The 20633-nt window shown below is 42.7% G+C and overlaps 1 protein-coding gene across 1 annotated transcript; it reads left to right on the plus strand.

Moving 5' to 3' along the window:
* Positions 1-1296: 1296 nt before the first annotated feature.
* Positions 1297-19864, plus strand: LOC134573198 (uncharacterized). The gene is made up of 6 exons (XM_063432775.1): positions 1297-2370; positions 3336-3469; positions 4058-4122; positions 13448-13840; positions 14792-15184; positions 17639-19864. The coding sequence occupies exons 2-6, from the start codon at positions 3387-3389 to the stop codon at positions 17968-17970; spliced, it is 1266 nt and encodes a 421-aa protein (XP_063288845.1). The 5' UTR covers positions 1297-2370; positions 3336-3386; the 3' UTR covers positions 17971-19864.
* Positions 19865-20633: the final 769 nt, after the last annotated feature.

Here is a 20633-nt window from a genome sequence, read left to right on the forward strand (position 1 = left end):
GCCAGAGGAGAGAGAGAGATTGCAAATTCTAGTGAGAGGTAGAGAAAGAGAAGAAGACAGAACACTATGAGATGCAAGGGAATTGGATATAGGGAGCAAGTGGTGGGGCAGGAGGACTGGACCAGAGCAGAAAGTTAAGTTAGGGGAAGTATTGTAAGGGGAAGAAGAAAGATGAGATATCTCTTCCCTGATTGTAGAGATCTTGTCCGTGAAGTGAGTTGCAAAGTCTGAGGCGGTCAAGTTAGTAGGTGAAGGAGGAACAATAGGACGAAGAGAGCTAAATGTGTAAAATAGTCGTTTGGGTTCGCAGGAGAGTGTGGTTATGAGGGTATTGAAGTAATTTACTTTTGCAGAGGAAAGAACCAAGCTGTATGAGCACAGCATACATTTATAGTGGAGAAAGTCAGACGCACAGTGAGACTTTCTCCAACAGCGTTCAGCAGTTCTGGAGGATTTTTGGAGGTATCGAGTTATCTTGGTGTGCCAAGGTTGTTGTTGGGTGTGCTTGCTGCATTTAAATGTAGGAGGTGCCATGATGTCTAGTTGGGAGGAGAAGGTGGAATTGTAGAAGGAGGTTGCAGAGCTAGGACAGGTGAGGTTTGAGATAGGTAAAAGGGGAGTTTGGAGATTAGTGGAGAAATGCTCTAGGTCATGCCATTGGAGGTTTCACCTTTGTGGTGAAAAGGTGAAAAGCCCTGTCGTAGGATGTCCCAGTGTTATCCGCGAGTGTCAAGTGGGTGAGGTACCATGCGTGTGATAAGAAAACATTTAACCCGTATCTCGGAAAGGAGGGGCAGAAATAGCCAGATGGGAAGCGGTGGGCAGAGTAACGTGGAATGCCCTCAAGTGGACCGGCGATCGGCCGATACCTCAGTGACCCCCGGGATGCGAATATAAGTGAGGAAAACTGATAATCGGCCGTCACCCAAGAGAGACTCCCCAAAACCACAGTAAGACTAAAATGATGCTGGTCTTTGTTTACCATGTGGCAAGTAGATCAATGTGGTGAGGCGTGATGACACAACATGAGCTTACGCTATGATTTGTATTTATTTTTTGTCATTTTAGACTTTATCCTATTCCTATAGAAAATAGACCTACTTTGGTTATATTTTCCAGGTTGTATTTTTTGTATGCTTATTGAATGAGGTTTCCACTTCTTTGTTGCACATTTTACTTCTTTGGGTGTTCGTGAGGTACACCTGGGACCCTTTCAATTTAGCAGATTTATTATCTGTGGTTAGTGTGTATACTATACTCTTTTTCACAACATGAGCGAAGCCTGTGTTAAGCGAAACCCATCAGAGTGAGTCAGTGTTATTCTGCATCTCTGGCCGTAGCCAGGAATAGGGCGCTTTGTTTGTTGAGTTCGGCAGTGATTCGTGGAGTATTCTGTGATCCGAGGAATGCAAGACTAACTGTGTACACTCTGCGAGATGGCGGAACAGACCTAGCAGGGGTGTTAGGTAGAGACAGTTCCACTGTAATTTTCAGGAACTGTATTTGTTTATTACTGGCCCTTTAAGACGGCATGAAAGTACACACCCCTTGGTTATTTAAACTCCAATCTCCAATACCTCAGTGCACAATTAATGTGTTAATTTGACTGATTGCATCAACTTGCTTGCTAATCATCTGGATCACTCCTAGAGAGACCGTGTGTTCCATCATCGGATCCCTTCTGAATCTCCTCTTCATACGCCTATATCTTTGATTACCTGGTTAACTAATTCGGACTGGCCTTGACTCTGCTTTTGGAATTTACTTCAAAACTTCTTAATCTTCTATTGAACGACCTCGGGCTGGATAAAGGACATTGCTTATGGACTAACCCTGTACACATCACCAGCTGAGCACCATGAGAGTGGTAGACCACATACCAGCTGGCCGAGCACTATGAGAGTGGTAGACCCCATAACAGCTGGCCGAACACCGAACATGAGTGGTAGACATTCCAGCAGGGGTGCCAGAGGTCAGTCATGGCAGGTAGGTACAGGACCCGGGGAGCTACAGGTGACAACAGCTGACGTGCCACCTGTGTACCATGCTCGGCCCCGGCTCGGTGGGTACTTACTGCTGGTGTGTGGGGAGTCTCAGCCGCTGGTTACAGGAGCAACCGGGGTGCTGGGGGTACATGGTGAGTTGGGAGGCACCCGAGCCACCGGTCCAGACGGCGTGCTGAGAGACACCCATCAGGCAAACTCACTGTTTAGCGACAGACCTCGTGGAACAGACAGGCGCCTGGCTGCAGCAGCAGGACCTCCGTGAAGCGATGGTACAGGTAAACCACGTAGGAGGTGAAGTTCAGCGGTCGACAAATGTGAAGAGAAAACAGACAGCAAGCCAGGAGACCATGCCACGAGGATACAGGTAAGTTCAACTCGCCAGACCAATAACGGTATGTGAGAGAGGATTGGAGGCCCTTATAAAGGGGACCCCAAACCCCTCCCACAACTACAGGCTCTGCCTTAAATATATATATTTAATACACTGTTATTCTTTTATTTGTCTGTTGATCTGTCTGTCCATCTATCTATATATATATTAAAAGTTATGCCTATCCCACACATGCTTAAACTCCCTCACTGTGTTAACCTCTACCAGTTCAGCTGGAAGGCTATACGTCCACTACCCCTTTCTCTAAAGTAATACTTCCTAAGTATCATTTTTTTAAATATATTTTTATATGGAGGGCTGAAACCCCTCGGTTAAGTGGTAAACCAATTTTCTTTTTTAGGGTAATACAGAATACCCTATTCTGAAGCAAAAGCAATATTTTGTCTATTCACATGTTTAGTGATTGTAACAGCAAAAGCATAGATCTTGTTAAAGGATGAATCACCATAACCATGTATAACCATTGCCCTTTTTTTGTCATTGAAAAAAAGCTTTGTTTAAAAAAAACTGGCTCCTAACTTTTTTAGCTGACTCCTAGATTCAAAGCAAATTTGTCATGCCCTGACATAGATACATATTGGATATGAAGTGACTTGCTATTGTTACATTTGTATGATTCCTATAGTATCTGTTTGTGTTAAGTAGATATTGTACGTTTATGCACAGTTACTTATTGATCTGTTTATGGTGCACAGTGCATATACGGAGCATCTAATTTATCTTTTACATGTTCACAATATTAGGACACAATATTAGGACACTATATTAGCAATAAGTATCTTAAAAAAATTAAATAAGCGCACTCCTATTGCACTGTTTATCTTATTTATTTTGGTCTGTTTGGAGAAAGTGCAGTTTTTAGGGGGGGTTGCAGCTTACTGTTTTTTATCCATATCATATTGAGCTCCTTGTTTTGTTACTGGTTTTTATTCTATCAGAGAATGAAAGAAGGCCGATTCTTTAAATCGATTTAAAGGAGCTCCCAACCTATGAAGTGTGAGAACACATCACATCTAGAATACTCTGTATCCAGAAGATTAGTCCCGGTGCTTGCAATCATCATGCTTCCCAGGTATGAAATGTGTGTAAATGTGTGTGTGTGTGTGTGTGTATGTGTATGTATATGAATGTATGTATGTGTGTGTGTGTAGATATATATGTTTGTGTGGATGGAGAGAGAGAGAGAGAGATCTATATCGGCTTGCATATGTTCTGTTTATTTAAATTACTATTCATATGTTAGTCTTAAAGTTAAATAGTGAGATGTTTGAAACTCTTTCAGGGTGACACAGTCTCAATCATAAAATATATTTTTCCAAAAATAAAACATATCAGAATAATAAAATATAAATGATTACACCCTAATCCAAACCAAAAAGTTCCATGAAAATCTGTTTTTGTCTACGGACATGATACTGAAAGTAATAAGGTAAACACTTGATTAATATATGTTAGATATTTGCATCAGAAATTGCATTAACCTAACGTGGGACCTTAGGCAGCGGTTTCATGCCCCAACTAATACAGCTGTATTTATTATCATCGACTTTATATTTTATCAAAAAATCACTTACTTTTATTTTTATTTGTATGTATGGAAGTCAGCAGTTGCAAAAAATGTATTATATTAATTTTAATTTTTTTCTACTCTCCATTCCAGTGATATTTGTACATCTTTACCAAGATTAAAAGGTGCAAGTATACTTCTGATAACTCTCATGATTAGTAAGTATCTCAGACTCATATGAACAAACTATTAATGAGATTTGTTTTATAATCTATATATATTTTAATTCAGTCTCTACTATGGTAAATTCTAGGAAATTCCAAATAAATCGTCCTGCAACTCATTTTGCTCACGCACATTCTAGAAATGATTAGCGGTATTTATCTTTCTGCAATTTTATAACATGACAGGAGGCTTCGTATTTGCTAAAGTCTCTCTTTACTAGAACTCCACAGCAGCACAGAAAAAACAACCAATCAGAAAAAAGTTAGGTACTATAAAACTCCCCTCCCCATGCATCATTTCCTCTTTCTTTGCTGCTCTGCAGTCAGTACAGGTCAGAGTACCACTGCCTCCTGCTTATAGTGGGTGGCTTTGGGTTTTTATTGCTTATATTCAGTCTTTTAGCCTTATAAATGCAGTATTGTTGTAATCCTTAGGGGATTTTATTCTTATATGCAGTATGTTATATCCTTGTGGGATTCTATTCTTATTATGCAGTATGTTCTATCCATGTGGGATTGTATTCATGTAAATGCAATATTTTTATCCTTATGGCATTCTATGTTTATAATGCAGTATGTTTTATCCTTATGGCATTTTATTTTATAATGCAGTATGTTTTATCCTTCTGGCATTTTATTTTTATATACAGTAGGTTTTATCCTTATGGCATTTTATTTTTATATACAGTAGGTTTTATCCTTATGGCATTTTATTTTTATAATGCAGTATGTTTTATCCTTATGGCATTTTATTTTTATATACAGTGTTTTATCCTTGTGGCATTTTATTTTTTATAATGCAGTGTGTTTTGTGCTTATGGGATTTTTTCCTGTAAATGCAGTAGGTTATAGGCCTTGTGGCATTTTATTTTTTTATAATGCAGTGTGTTTTGTGCTTATGGGATTTTTTCCTGTAAATACAGTAGGTTATAGGCCTTGTGGCATTTTATTTTTATAATGCAGTGTGTTTTGTGCTTATGGGATTTTACCTGTAAATGCAGTAGGTTATAGGCCTTGTGGCATTTTATTTTTTATAATGCAGTGTGTTTTGTGCTTATGGGATTTTTTCCTGTAAATGCAGTAGGTTATAGGCTTTGTGGCATTTTACTTTTTATAATGCAGTGTGTCTTGTGCTTATGGGATTTTTTCCTGTAAATGCAGTAGGTTATAGGCCTTGTGGCATTTTATTTTTTATAATGCAGTGTGTTTTGTGCTTATGGGATTTTTCCTGTAAATGCAGTAGGTTATAGGCCTTGTGGCATTTTATTTTTATAATGCAGTGTGTTTTTGTGCTTATAGGATTTTTTCCTGTAAATGCAGTAGGTTATAGGCCTTGTGGCATTTTATTTTTTATAATGCAGTGTGTTTTGTGCTTATGGGATTTTTTCCTGTAAATGCAGTAGGTTATAGGCTTTGTGGCATTTTACTTTTTATAATGCAGTGTGTTTTGTGCTTATAGGATTTTTTCCTGTAAATGCAGTAGGTTATAGGCCTTGTGGCATTTTATTTTTTATAATGCAGTGTGTTTTGTGCTTATGGGATTTTTTTCCTGTAAATGCAGTAGGTTATAGGCCTTGTGGGATTTTTCTTCGGTGTCTGTACTTCGGATCATCGCTGCTTCTACCTCCAAAGCATTTGCCTCCTCTGTCCCCCGAGATCTGGGACCGCTGAGTTAATCTCCGCCAGCCCAGTGTGTTTTTTCCAGCTGCCGGTATGCTCGCGAGTAAGCACGACCACCCGGCGGCCGGATCTTCTTTCCCACGTGGCTGCTTCGCTGCAGCCGTCCCCCCCCCCCCGTGGGTCCCGTGTGTTTTACCCGGTCGCAGGGGTACTCGCGAGTGAGCGCGAGTACCCGGTGGTCGGATCGTTCCTCCACGTAGAGGCTTCACTGCGGCCGCCTCCGCCCGCGGACCGCGTGTGTGCGGGGGGGCGGGGGGTGTGCCCACGCGCAGCTCCTTCCCCGCCAGTACCGTTCTTGGCGGAGGTCTGTGGAGGGGCTTTCTCCTCCCCCATCTATAGGCAGGGTGTATTCAGACCCCAACCTAATTCGCTGGCAGTCTGGGAGGACCACCTCCCACCCTGCTCAGGGTGCATATCCATATAGAGACATATAGCAATTATGTGATCAAACATATATATTATATATTTTTACTTCTATATTTCTTCAAGGGCTGGAGATCAGCCTGTAGGCAATACACCCTGTACTTCTGAGTTTTCCTGCAACAGGATATCCTTATTTTTGGCCACAAGCATTAAGGTCTAACAGTTTCCTGTATATCTGTAGACACATTACCTCTGCCTAGGGGGGTTTGCATATTGGAGTTATTTCACCCTAGGTTCCCTGGTTTTCATTACACATATAGGCGGCTCTACACAGATTGACCCCCTGCTATTGTCGGAATACAACACCGGGGTATGCCCTGCTATGTCTGTGCCCCATTGATTGGCCTGCTATGTCTGTGCCCATAAGAACGGCCTGCTATATCTGTGCCCATAAGATTGGCCTGCTGTGTCTGTGCCCATAAGATTGGCCTGCTGTGTCTGTGCCCATAAGATTGGCCTGCTGTGTCTGTGCCCATAAGATTGGCCTGCAGTGTCTGTGCCCATAAGATTGGCCTGCAGTGTCTGTGCCCATAAGATTGGCCTGCTATGTCTGTGCCCATAAGATTGGCCTGCTGTGTCTGTGCCCATAAGATTGGCCTGCTGTGTCTGTGCCCATAAGATTGGCCTGCTATGTCTGTGCCCATAAGATTGGCCTGCTATGTCTGTGCCCATAAGATTGGCCTGCTATGTCTGTGCCCATAAGATTGGCCTGCTATGTCTGTGCCCATAAGATTGGCCTGCTAGGTCTGGCCCATAAGATTGGCCTGCAATACCTGTGCCCAATAAAATGGCCTGCTATGTCTGTGCCCCATTGGATAGCCTGCTATGTCGGTGCCTACTTGGATGGCCAGCTATGCCTGTGACTATTTGCTTGGCTAACCTTTCTGTGTCCATTCGTTTGACCTGCTGAGACTATGCCCTAAGGACGGGCCTACGCTATTGGTACCGAACCCCTTTTGGCCGCAGGCCTGGGGTAATATCACTGAGGAAAACCCAGTGCACACCAGTGACATGGAGATAGGCAGGTGTCCGGGCAAACACCATTGCCATAGTGTTCGAGAGGACACCAGTATACGGCCATCTGAATATGGCGGGAAGGGTGAAGGCCCTAAACCTCATGCCTGAAGGGCAAAGTTTCTTATGAAGACCCCGGACACATCCACGGTTTACTCCAAACCGGCGACTGCACGTCCCCAAGGAGAACTTCGCACTGGCAGGGACCGGTATTCAGACTCCTTCAGGAGAAAGCTGTGTTTTTCCCTTGTCTTTACCATCTACTCTGTATATGCCTCCCGGAGTCCCTATAGGTTCGGTAGTTTTTTCCTGCGTTAGGTTAGCTCCTGGCCCTGTCCAGTGGGATTTACTTTTCTTACCTTCCGGCCTGCTGTTTACATTCTATCCGAGATAGAATGGGTGTATTTTCTCTTATCTTCGTTTATTGTTGCTTTTTTGTTTTGTTTTGTTTTTTTCATGACTTCCTTTTCCTATTCGCTCGGGTCGTCGTGAGGCCTGACTTGGTCTCCTCCGACCTCCCGGGCACTCGTGGATTGCGGAGAACGTCTCCAGCTTTCCTCGGACTACCAACAGCCTACCAGGACCCCGCGCGCGCGCGCACGGGATCCGGATAGTCGGTTGATAGTTTTCCATTCCTTGTTTCCCAGATTGCCCTCAGCCTTATGCTGACATATGTGATTGGTGCGCCCTACGGTTTTGGTCACCCTGAATCTCTAGGGACTCTAGTTTGCACCACAGGAGGGTGCGGCCCTCCATCACCTCGATCCGAGTATATTTATTTTCAGGAGCAGTGGGCGAATCCTCTCATACGGAACCGGATACTGATTTGTTATTAGAAGGCGCAGTCCCTCACTCGTCATCAACCAGATACTGGGCTGGATACAAAGTACAAGTTGGTGGACCCATTCTCATAGAGAGAACCGGTCTCGGATGTAGACTCTGCTGTTGGTTACTAATGGGTGCGGCCCGCTCAGGCTAGCACCCGGACGCTCTCACGGTATGCGATCACAGTAGTAGAGAGCGCGGCTCTTTCATGCACTCGACGCTCTACAGTACCGGCCATTTGTTCATCACACAGGCTTGTGCCTGTGCAAGACATTGATGACTACATAGAGGGGCGTCCCTCCGGAATTCAATTAGAGCTGCCATCCACGCTACTGGCTTCGTCCTAGAGGACTGCCTGGTCATGCAAGTATTACATGTTTGGACTAGATCCCTCTATTCTATCTCCCGTGATGGATCTACTGGATCCGGGCTGCTGTAAAACACGCGAGAAATATTCAGAGGTATAACGGGGGGAGTCTCCCATTTATTTACACACACTCCTGGAGATGGTACACTAACGGATGGTCCTCCGGTATTTTGAGAGTGCAGGTTTTTGGCATATTCGGCACCATATAATACAGAGTTTGCTTTCTGTTTTAGATATCCAGACCATTACTAGCAAACTGAGCAGAAAGTTTCCCCCATGTCAAGATGTCCGGAGATACGGAGACCTTCATGGAGCAAACAGGACTATTGCCCGGTCTGAAGGTAAAACCGTACGTATGGGTCATATGGTAAATCAGGAATCCTCGTTTGTCTTGACTTCTCCGGTCTTTACGATCTTGGGATAAAATCGGAGCGCATACCTGGTGAACATGGTTTGGAGATGGAGGACCCTTCGTCTATACTCTATTCATCCCTCACGGGAGCCGTCTGTTTTTGGATTCGCGCTACCCCCTTTTTTTTTTCAACTACCGTCGAGGGGATCTATGAGACTTTACGGAGGTACCTGGTGTACCCCGACTCCTACAGACATCTTTCACTCTTTGACGAGGGCATTGCTGGATGGAAATCTGCGTTCCGGTTGGCTTTTCCCTTCCTTTGAAGGTTTCCAGGATTCGCTATTCCCATTATAGTCGACCACCGTCCTTCCACACAAGTTCAGTTCGGAACCCTGAATGGACGTCCTTTGGAGTCTTTCTCTACTGCGTCCAAGGTTTACTCAGTCCATTTGGAATCTTAGAATCACTTAGAATACGGCTAGTTTGGCCACGCTCTTGCCTGCATTATGAAATTATTCTCGGATGAGACATATCACCGGGTAGGACAGGAAGGAACGAAAGTTCCTCCTCGGTTTCTAATACGATTTTGGTAGTGGACTTGGGCGCATTCCTCGAAATTGGAGATCTACCTGCAAGACCGCATCGCCGAATATCCCTGGCACGATCGGAGGAACCGCCTTACGGATCATGAGTTGAGACGGTGACAGTTTCTTCTCGCGTCCCCAAGTCCAAACTTGACCTTTGATATTAAAACTACAGGAAGGTGGCTGATAGGTCAGCTTGCCAGTTCATGGACCGGCTGCTAGGAAACAAGTCACAACCACATACAATGGATTTACCAGCGGATGGTGCTTTTTTCCGTAATTGAGATGCTTCGTCGGCTGGCATTTTCTTTTATCCGTCTACTGTCAATTATCGAACTTGGAATGTCCAATTAGGATTACTCTGATATTTCCTGCAATAGATACCAGCGACACAAACAGCGTTGGATTGGTGAATTGAGCGTTGAAACAGCAAATACGAAGCCTCCTGTCATGTTATAAAATTGTAGATTATGCTAGCTTTAGTGTACCTATAATCTTAATTTTATTAATGACAGGAGGCGAGTATTTCCCACCCATTCTTGTCCCTCCCTTGTTTAATGTTATAGTTTAGATTAGCAGGTACGTATGCAACTCTGTTTGTTGTCTCTGATACCTGTCGCTTGTTCATTATGTCTGTGTTTCTTTTCATAAGTAGGGTTGGGATATCTACATATTAAGGTTAATTTTGGTTGCTACATTGGGTACCTACATGTTTATTCTGAGTACATTTAATTGGATAATCAACCTGTTCGATTCTGTTTTTCTCTCGTTTCAGTTTACAGTCCATCAACACTATCTAGTTTGACGGTTACTCTCGGATGGTGGACATCGTTATATTCATTGTATCTAGGACTTCGTTTCTTCCCCATGATGTTCTCTGCCTTTTATTCTGTTTTGTCGCAGCTTGAAAGAGGAAATGATGCATGGGGAGGGGAGTTTTATAGTACCTAACTTTTTTCTGATTGGTTGTTTTTTCTGTGCTGCTGTGGAGTTCTAGTAAAGAGAGACTTTAGCAAATACTCGCCTCCTGTCATTAATAAAATTAAGATTATAGGTACACTAAAGCTAGCATAATCTACAATTATAGATTTTAAATTTAGACATTTGCTGGTGATTTTGCCTTCATACTTCACTGAGTAAATTATCTATAACTGTGGTAAAAGTGGTACTCTAAGCACCATAACCACTACAGCTAAAGGAAGTGCTTATGGTGAAAAGAGATTATGGATGCCATCTCCTGCTTTCAGCCCGCCATCTCTCTAGCCGCGCTGATAATGCAGAATGGATTGCGAGGATTGGCTTAGATTACTCGTGTCTGGTTAATGCAGTGCTTTCAGCCCATTTCATCCAGGTTGGATGGCATTGATATCGCTTATGCAGACGTTTTAATCAGAAGTTTCAATTCCACATTTTCTTTTTGCTGGAAATGATGGTCTCTTGGTGCCAGTGAGATATTTATTTATTACAAAAAAAATAAAATCGCACCCAAATGGCATAATAGAGAAATCATGTTTTCTTTAAATATATAGATATTTATAAAGGACCGTGCGGGCCACAGGTTGTATTCATCCTACTCTGATGTTCGATCGGGTAAGTGTAAAAGAATGCCGAGGAGCAGCGTCTTGCTATAGAATTGTTGCCTGAATAATGCAGTGTTAGAGGCATCTGGAGGATTATCTATACATACGTCACAGCTAATGTTATAGTTACATTTTAAGTTTCTGTTTTTTTTCTAGTTTCATTTTTAGAATTCTCTTACATTATCATTCTTTGTAGAAAGATGCTGTGGACCATTGCAATCTAGTGATCTAAGAGATGGTTTCTGAAATTTTTGCTGGGACCGCCCTTCAAGTGAGGGACAGTCTCCCAGCAGCAAAAGCCCTACGTTCTCTATCCACACGTTCATAGGCGTGCGCACGGGGTGTGCCGGGTGTGCCTGGGCACACCCTAATCCCGCGGCACGCCTATGTATATTGAGACCGACAGGGGAGATCTCCGGATCCCCCCTGTCGGCTCATGCACAGCCGGCGCTATCCGAGCGCCGGCTCTGCTCTCAGCCTTCCTCCCCACTGATGCAGGGAGGGAGGCAGGAGAGGACCCAGCGGAGCTATTGCCGGCAGCTCCGCCAGGTTCCTCTCGCGAGATATGAGCGTTGCCGCGGCAACGCTCAAATCTCGCAAGAGTGAACTCTAGCCCCAGAGGGGCTAGAGTTCACTCTCCACTGGACCACCTGGGAAGGAATCAGCAGCAACAGGATCCCCCCTCCCTACAAAAGGTAAGAAGGGAGGGGGGATAGCAAGTAATGTACCCCCACAATCACCCACACACATACAGCACACACACACATACAAGACCCACACACATACAGCACCCACAGACATAGAGCACCCACACACATACAGCACCCACACACATACAGCACCCACACACATACAGCACCCACACACATACAGCACCCACACACATACACAGCACCCACACACATACATCACCCACAGACATACAGCACCCACAGACATACAGCACCCACAGACATACAGCACCCACAGACATACAGCACCCACAGACATACAGCACCCACAGACATACAGCACCCACTGACATACAGCACCCACTGACATACAGCACCCACACACATACAGCACCCACACACATACAGCACCCACACACATACAGCACCCACAGACATACAGCACCCACAGACATACAGCACCCACAGACATACACAGCACCCACAGACATACACAGCACCTACACACATACAGCACCCACAGACATACAGCACCCACAGACATACAGCACCCACAGACATACAGCACCCACAGACATACAGCACCCACAGACATACAGCACCCACAGACATACAGCACCCACAGACATAAAGCACCCACAGACATACAGCACCCACAGACATACAGCACCCACAGACATACAGCACCCACAGACATACAGCACCCACAGACACACAGCACCCACAGACACACAGCACCCACAGACACACACAGCACCCACAGACACACACAGCACCCACAGACACACACAGCACCCACAGACACACACAGCACCCACACACATACACAGCACCCACACACATACACAGCACCCACACACATACACAGCACCCACAGACATACACAGCACCCACAGACATACACAGCACCCACAGACATACACAGCACCCATAGACATACAGCACCCACAGACATACAGCACCCACAGACATACAGCACCCACAGACATACAGCACCCACAGACACACAGTATCACAGCACCCACAGCACCCACAGACACACACAGCACCCACACACATACACAGCACCCACACACATACACAGCACCCACAGACATACACAGCACCCACACACATACACATACAGCACCCTCACACACAGCACACTAACAGCACCCTCACACACACACAGCACACTAACAGTACCCTCACAAACACACAGCACACTAACAGTACCCTCACAAACACAAACAGGACCCTAACAAACACACACACAGCACACTACCAGTACCCTCACACACAGTACATTAACAGCACCCTCACAAGCGCACACACACACACACAAACAGCACCCTCACACACAGTACATTAACAGCACCCTCACAAGCGCGCACACACAAACACCCTCACCCACATAGCACACTACCAGCACGTCACACACACATCACACTAACAGCACCCTCACACAGCACAGCACAGTGTGTGTATGTGTGTGTGTATATATATATATAGATATATATATATATATATATACGGCGTGTGCTTGTGCTTTAGGGTGCACACCCTAATGCAATAGGCTGCGCACGCCTATGCACACGTGAAACAGAGCTCAAAATGTGTTTTTAACTTTTCATGAGGATTACTCTTTAAAGTGAGAATTGCCATAGCTGAATTGCAGCTATGGCAGCTATGCAGCAACTATTTTGGTACACACTTAAGATTCCTGGCAATTCTTACTTTAGTGAATAACCCAGAGTGTGTTTAATTTAGAAGTTCTCGTGATCTGTTAAGTTACTTAAGACTTGACGTGATACATTACATGTCCAATCTTGCCTTTTCAGGTCTTTCTGTGGCACATGAGATAATTGTCACTCAGGACTCTATTCATGCCACTGCTGGGCAATCCATCCTTCTCCAAACCGTCTATAAAATCTCACAAACCTTCTACAACTGGCCATCTCTTCAGTGGACATTTGGAAACAAGGTTATTGTGTATTACTCTTTGCAAAATGGCTCAATAGACCCTCAAGGAACGCCCTTATGGACTACCGGAAATACCCGAATATTCCCATTGTATAATCACCGTGTAACATTTTATCCTGACAATGGTTCATTATTACTGACGAATCTCCACCTGCAGGACAGTGGCTGTTATAAACTATATCTACTAAGTTTTGAATCCATAATTAATAAGACCATCTGTGTGCACGTAGATGATCCGTCTTTATCGTCTGGTACGTATAAATTAATATGAGTTCCAATGAGCTAGGTATGACTAATGTAGTGTTTCAGTTAATAACTTTTCTTTTCTTGTCCTTTTTCAATTCCTCTGGCTCTGTCATATCTTGCAACGAACAATACACTGCAGGAATCTAAGAGATAATTAAGTGTTCTTGCATAGCAAGACCACTTACTGTTATTTCACATATATATTATTCTTATTATTATGGCCAAATATACCACACTAACTCCTCCCACAGTTTTTACACTACATAGACAGTAATATACCAAAATGTGCGGATTGTTCCCGATTGGTGTGCTATTACTTTGTGGAACGTTTCACAGAATGGTTCATGAAATATCGTCATTTTTGTGGCGAAATTGGTCCCATAGGAATGAATGGCGAAATGTTCAAAACTAGAGTGGGAGCTGACAAAAGCTGAAAAATCAGGACATGATTTCTAAACTGCCACCACTCTCTCATTTTCAAGCCCACCTACACAAATCTTATATCAAAATGTTCAGCTATCCCTGCTGCCACTAAACATGTAGAGGAACAGGGATAACGCTGTGTACTCTGTATATGTAGAGAAACAGGGATAATGCTGTGTACTCTGTATATGTAGAGAAACAGGGATAATGCTGTGTACTCTGTATATGTAGAGGAACAGGGATAACGCTGTGTACTCTGTATATGTAGAGGAACAGGGATAACGCTGTGTACTCTGTATATGTAGAGGAACAGGGATAACGCTGTGTACTCTGTATATGTAGAGGAACAGGGATAACGCTGTGTACTCTGTATATGTAGAGGAACAGGGATAATGCTGTGTACTCTGTACATGTAAAGAAACAGGGATAATGCTGTGTACTCTGTATATGTAGAGAAACCGGGATACAGCTGTTTCAGTTGATTTAGTGAGGACTTGATGTGATATATTACATGTCCAATCTTGCTTTTTCAGGTCGTTCTGTAGCAAATGATATTATTGTCACTCAGGACTCCATTATTGCCACTGTTGGGGATTCCACCCTTCTCCAAACCTCTTACAAAATCTCACAAAACATGTACAACTGGCCATCTCTTCAGTGGACGTTTGGAAACAGCGTAATTGTGTATTATTCTTTGCAAAATGGTTCAATAGACCCTGAAGGAACGCCCTTATGGACTACCGGAAATACCCGAATATTCCCATTGTATAATCACCGTGTAACGTTTTATCCTGACAATGGTTCGTTATTACTGATGAATCTCCACCTGCAGGACAGTGGCTGTTATAAACTATATCTACTAAGTTTTGAATCAATAATTAATAAGACCATCTGTCTGCATGTAGATGATCCGTCTTTATTGTCTGGTACGTATAAATTAATATGACTTCCAAATAGCTGGGTATAACTGGTTGATAAACAAGATGTTCAGTGACACAAAGACTTTAAAGGGAAAATGTTGTGTAAAAAAAAAAACCTCTGTCAGGGTGGATTTGATTTACATCAAAGGAAGAGAATATTCTTTTTACACCAACAGAAGAAGCCACTGCTGTTAAAAGTGAAATCATAACTTCAACAATTTCTGAATCCAAGTGCTTCAAGAGATACCATAGTTCCAGGAATACAAAGCTGTTAAAGGGTTAAAAACCCTTTATTTACTTACCTGATCCCAGCGCCGATGTCCCTCAGAGCTGGGTGGAAGCTCCCCCATCTCTTCCGTCCTGTGACAAGCGGGCTCTAACGCGTGTGCGCAGCAAATGCCGCACACGTATTAGACCTCCCTATAGGAAAGCATTGAATCAACGCTTTCCTATGGGGGAATGTCTGACGCTTAAGGTCCTCATGCAGTGCGTGAGGACGTCCAGCGTCCGATACCAGACCAAAGTTTTGTTTCAAACCAGGAAGCCCTCTAGTGGCTGTCTAGTAGACCGCTCCTATAGGCAGACTTAGTGCTGTAATGTAAACATTGCAGTTTCTATGGACACAGCACCCAGACCACTTCAATGAGCTGAAGTGGTCTGGGTGCCTACAGTTTCCTTTTAAGTGACTTCCACTAGTTCACTGGTGTCACATTCTTTAAAACATCAACAGTGAACATTTGTTTCTTGAATGGTTCCACCTTCGCTCTAAAGTTTATTAAAGTTGTCAGTAGAGATGGATGATTACTGGATACCAATGTCATGGCTAAATGATCTTCTTCAGCACTTAAAGCACATTAACCCCAGTTTATAAAAGTGCTGATTTTAATCCAACCTGCCCTCTGATTTAAATGCATTTTATTTACAATGCTTTAAAAAAAAGTTAATGCAATAAAAATACTCTCCTTCAGAATTCTGTAACTGCACATCTGAGAAAGGCAGACGGCAGAGAATCAGGACTATTTCCTTCTGCTTTCTGAGGTCTGATTTTATCAAATCAACTCCTATCCATTCGCTATTTATGGAATAAGACATTTGTCCTCCAGCCACAGGTGCACTTATCACATAAGAAGCTGAATAAACTGATAAGATATACCTTGGCTGTTATCCATTTACTTACAGTCCGATACAGTTTTGTGATCCGTAATGTGTGAGGTTTTTTTCTTGCCATGCCAATGATTCCCAACCCGGTACTCAAGATAACCGTGCATGATTTCGACATTTTGGTTCATATAGAGATAATGATGAAACCTAGACTGTTGGTGTGCTTCTGTCTGGTTCTGGAAATACTACTCTATGGCATACACTTTGCTATCAACATTTCCATTACATAAATATTGGAGTAATGAAACTCTTTAAAACATGTATAGTGTCCTTTATCTTGCAATATCTCACAGAGGGTCCAAAATATTCGTATAAAATCAAGTATACAATTTTCTCAGAAAAATAGATAAATAAAAATAGCCTGCTTATATGTATTTGTAAGGACCTTGATTGCTTTACTAGCAGTACAGCTTACTGAAAATGCCAACAGAATGTAAAAAGAATGTCTGTCTGTAATTGAGCATAATGCCCAAATCTGGCAAGTAAAATATAATCATATACTTCTAAAATAAAGGTTTTTAGATAGCTTTATAGCAATCTCTATAATTCTAATGGAATGGTAAGACGCATATGATAGATACCAGCCACTCCTTCCTCCTCCCTGACTCTAGGAATGGTATGATCTTTGAAGTTTCCTTCACTGTTAGAAAGGAATGGTGGAACTTTCATTTGAGAACATTATAGTAACCCTCCAAGCACCATAACTTGTGGTCATGAGGACAGGAGTAGCCCCCCTCCCCATTAATGAAAGTAGATAAACTGTTTGTTAATGGTTTAACTTCTTACCTGGGATCTTCTGGGTACCAGTCACTGCCTCTACGGGGAGCCAGAACTTCCTGCTAGGACCCGGCTGATTAGCTGAGATTATCAATTAATGAGTAAAGCCCTGCACTGCCGGACTTGGCTTAGAGCAGAGAGCTTCCTGGTGGAAGACAGTTTGATTATCTACATGGGGTGGGTGGAATGGCTCCTTGTAAATAAATGTATTCTTCTACAAGCTGGTAATCATTCCTGGAGTGTAAACCAAGGGAAAATAAGGCTTTATGGCTTTTCTACCAAAATCATGTGTAAACGTGTACTTTTAGTAAAAGGGAAAAGGATGACCTCTAGAACATGGTGGTCATATTTCGAACCCCTACAGTAATCTTTTATTGAATCGGGTTTTTTAGTTTTTGTGTAAAAAACAAACAAACAATTATATCTGGAATGCCGATCACTCACAGATTATTGTCAAGCAATGAGCATAATAAATTTTATTGTTTAGAATTCTGATTCCTTTTTTTTTTTTCCCACCCACAGATAACAAGTCTACTTATTACAATGACTGTAAAGTAATTTCCGCAATATTCTGCTTCTTTTGCGGTGCGATAATCTTTTGGGTGTTCCTGTTCCGGCATTGCAGAAGTAAAGCTTGTCCTTCGCTGAATGATAAAATCTATAAGAAGTGTTTTCACATTTTACGTCTTGACCTCCCTAAGAATGACCTGGAAGCTGGTACTGAAGTTGGATTCATTGGACAAAAGACCGTCGGCTATGACAAAGCTGCAGCAACAAAGCCAGCCTTGACCGTTTTATCTCTTTTACAGTTAAAGGAACACTCCAATCCCCATAAGCAGTACAGTTTGCTCTAGTGGCGATGGTGCCAGAAATACCCTTGCACCACAGCTTAATGGAGATGTTCTCGTGCGTGTAGTTTGCCACTGCAGGCATTTTCTTGTAAACCCTGCCTTTTCAGAGAAAAGGCAGCAGTGTTTACATTACTGCCTTGGGACACCTGTGGCAGTCACTCAGAGCTCCTAAAGGTGCTTCCTGGGTCAGTGCTGCACAACTGACATTCAGCATCTCCACGCTCTGAATTGAGACACTGAACTTTCCTCATAGAGGTGCATTGATTCATTGCATCTCTGAAGAGATGCTGATTGGCCAGTGTGGTGTTTAGCTCCACCCCAGCCCAGTCAATAATCAGCATTGACGATCTGAGCCAATCCAATGCTTTCCCATATGAAAGCATTATGCAGGTGAATCTGGTTTTCTCTATAGAGCTAAGCAGAGTCATGCAGGACGAAGCTCAGTGCCCGAAAATAGCCCTACATAGGCTGAACTTTATTCTATAGAGAAAATCTGATGTGGTGAGCACACCTAGTGGGGCCAGGGCACTTCTGGTATCCTACACTGCAGTAGATATGGTGATCGGAGTGTTCAGATGAAAAAGTCAGATGATAAATAACATACAAGTTATCACATATAGCTAACTGGTGGTATTAATTCAAATCGTGAATATCCCTTTTGTTAATTCTGTCTGGTTTTGGAGTGATGGGCTAAGTAAATGAGGATGAGCAGTGAATGTGATATTCTCTACCCTCATCCATGCACAGTAAGATCCAGAGAAAATCCTATCTGACTGCTAGCGAGGAAGCTTGTAGCTAGGTTTAAGGAGTCGTGTTTTAAAGCACTAAAACATTTAAAGATAGCATACAGCTTAATGTTTGCATAAAGGATTAAGCAAAAAATCACGATAATGAATTTAATTAGAACAACCACCTCACCAGGTGCGAATTAATGAGTGATATGTGATTCTGTCGGTCAGTCTTTCTCTCTCTTTTTCTTTCTTTCTTTCTTTATCTCTGTCTATTTTTATCCAAAAAAAAATCATTTTTCCTTTTCAAACCAAAGAATGGGTTATGATCCAAATGATTTGCATGTCAAGCTGGGAATTCTGAGATAGTTGTGGAAACTAATCTAGAGAACATGATTTCTCTGCCCAAGGCTGATTTCCCATCTTGCAGGGGGTGCACTTCACCAAATTTTATATTTGCAGTAAATTGTGGGGGGCTCTATTTAGTCTCACCACAAATTTCCAGGAACCGTGTCCAGACCAGGAACCATGCCATGATGGTGAGACATAAAGCTGTACATTATATGGTTAATTTCTGGTCACTGGTCCTTCTGGATCATAGTCCATGATTTGGTTTTAAAAATTGTGTTTAGAGCAGTGTACCATTGCTAAGGATGCAAGGTGTAGTCTGAAACACAATGCCTGTCTGTGCTTATCTGGGCGTTGAGCTGTGGATTCTGGGAAAGTTGTGGCAACTTATTTAATTGGAATTTGTATGCAGAAGGTGGACTTCACAAATTCCAAATTGAGGTATGCAGGTAATGCACAACAGTAACTGTTACATGTACGTATGTATGTTTATATAAGCTTTTTCACACTTCGAAGAACCTGTACACAAATCATATATTTTAATAAACCAAAATGGCTAAATGTGAGAAATAATGAACTAATACAACGGTATGTTGATACAGATTAATGTATGTTCGATCATATAAAATAGAAAGAAAAAAGAAGAAAATCAAATAGTGTAATTCTGTGAGAGATTAACTAAACAGTGAAATTGGTATCAATTTGCAATTCCTATATATAGAGTCCAAAAACCTCACTCTAGGATATAGGGCTGTTGGTGTCTTATTGAGAGGTTCCACCACACCTTCTGGATGGGTAACTTTTCTGGACAGTATCCTCAATAATAAAACACAAACAGCCAGTAGAGTAGATGGTATTCTATTAGGACAATATTTATTATCATCATTTATAAAGCGTCAACAAATTCTGCACCCCTGTGTAATAGGATACACATATATGTGTGTGGTAATATAACTCACTTACATGGACTAGAAGCTATATATACCGGCTTTGGCATAAAAGGCAGTGTGCCAATTGGGATGGCACTTCCCAGGCAGTAGATTGTAGGCAACCAAATAAGTATAAATACGAAAAACTTTAATTACTTACAAAAAAAGGCATTGGTCTGTCTTTTTAATCTTTTGTTTTATGAACAAAAATATGTTTGTTTTTTACCCATTTGGTTGCCTACAGTCTACTCCTGAGATTCTGCCTGGGAACTTGGGAAGTACCATCCCAATACTGGCACGCTGCCTTTTATACCAGAGCCAGTATATATAGCATGTAATCCATTTGAGTGAGTTATATTACCACTCATATATGCTGTCCTAATAGAATACCATCTGCACTATTGACTGTTTGTGTTTTTTTAGTAGAACAAAAAGTAGGTCCGGGCACACCTAGTGGTTTCTTCAATAGGCATTGTGTGTTACAGGGAGAGAAGTGCCCCGTCCTTCTTCCCCAGCGGCAGTGCGAAGTGCAGGGAACGGAGACAGTCATTCTCGTTCCCCAGCGGCAGTGTCAGGTCCAGGGAGAGAAGTGCCCCGTCCTTCCTCCCCAGCGGCAGTGTGAAGTCCAGGGAACGGAGACAATCGGTCTCGTTCCCCAGCG

This window comes from Pelobates fuscus, chromosome 9 (genome assembly GCF_036172605.1).
Source record: "Pelobates fuscus isolate aPelFus1 chromosome 9, aPelFus1.pri, whole genome shotgun sequence".
Taxonomy (NCBI): Eukaryota; Metazoa; Chordata; class Amphibia; order Anura; family Pelobatidae; genus Pelobates; species Pelobates fuscus.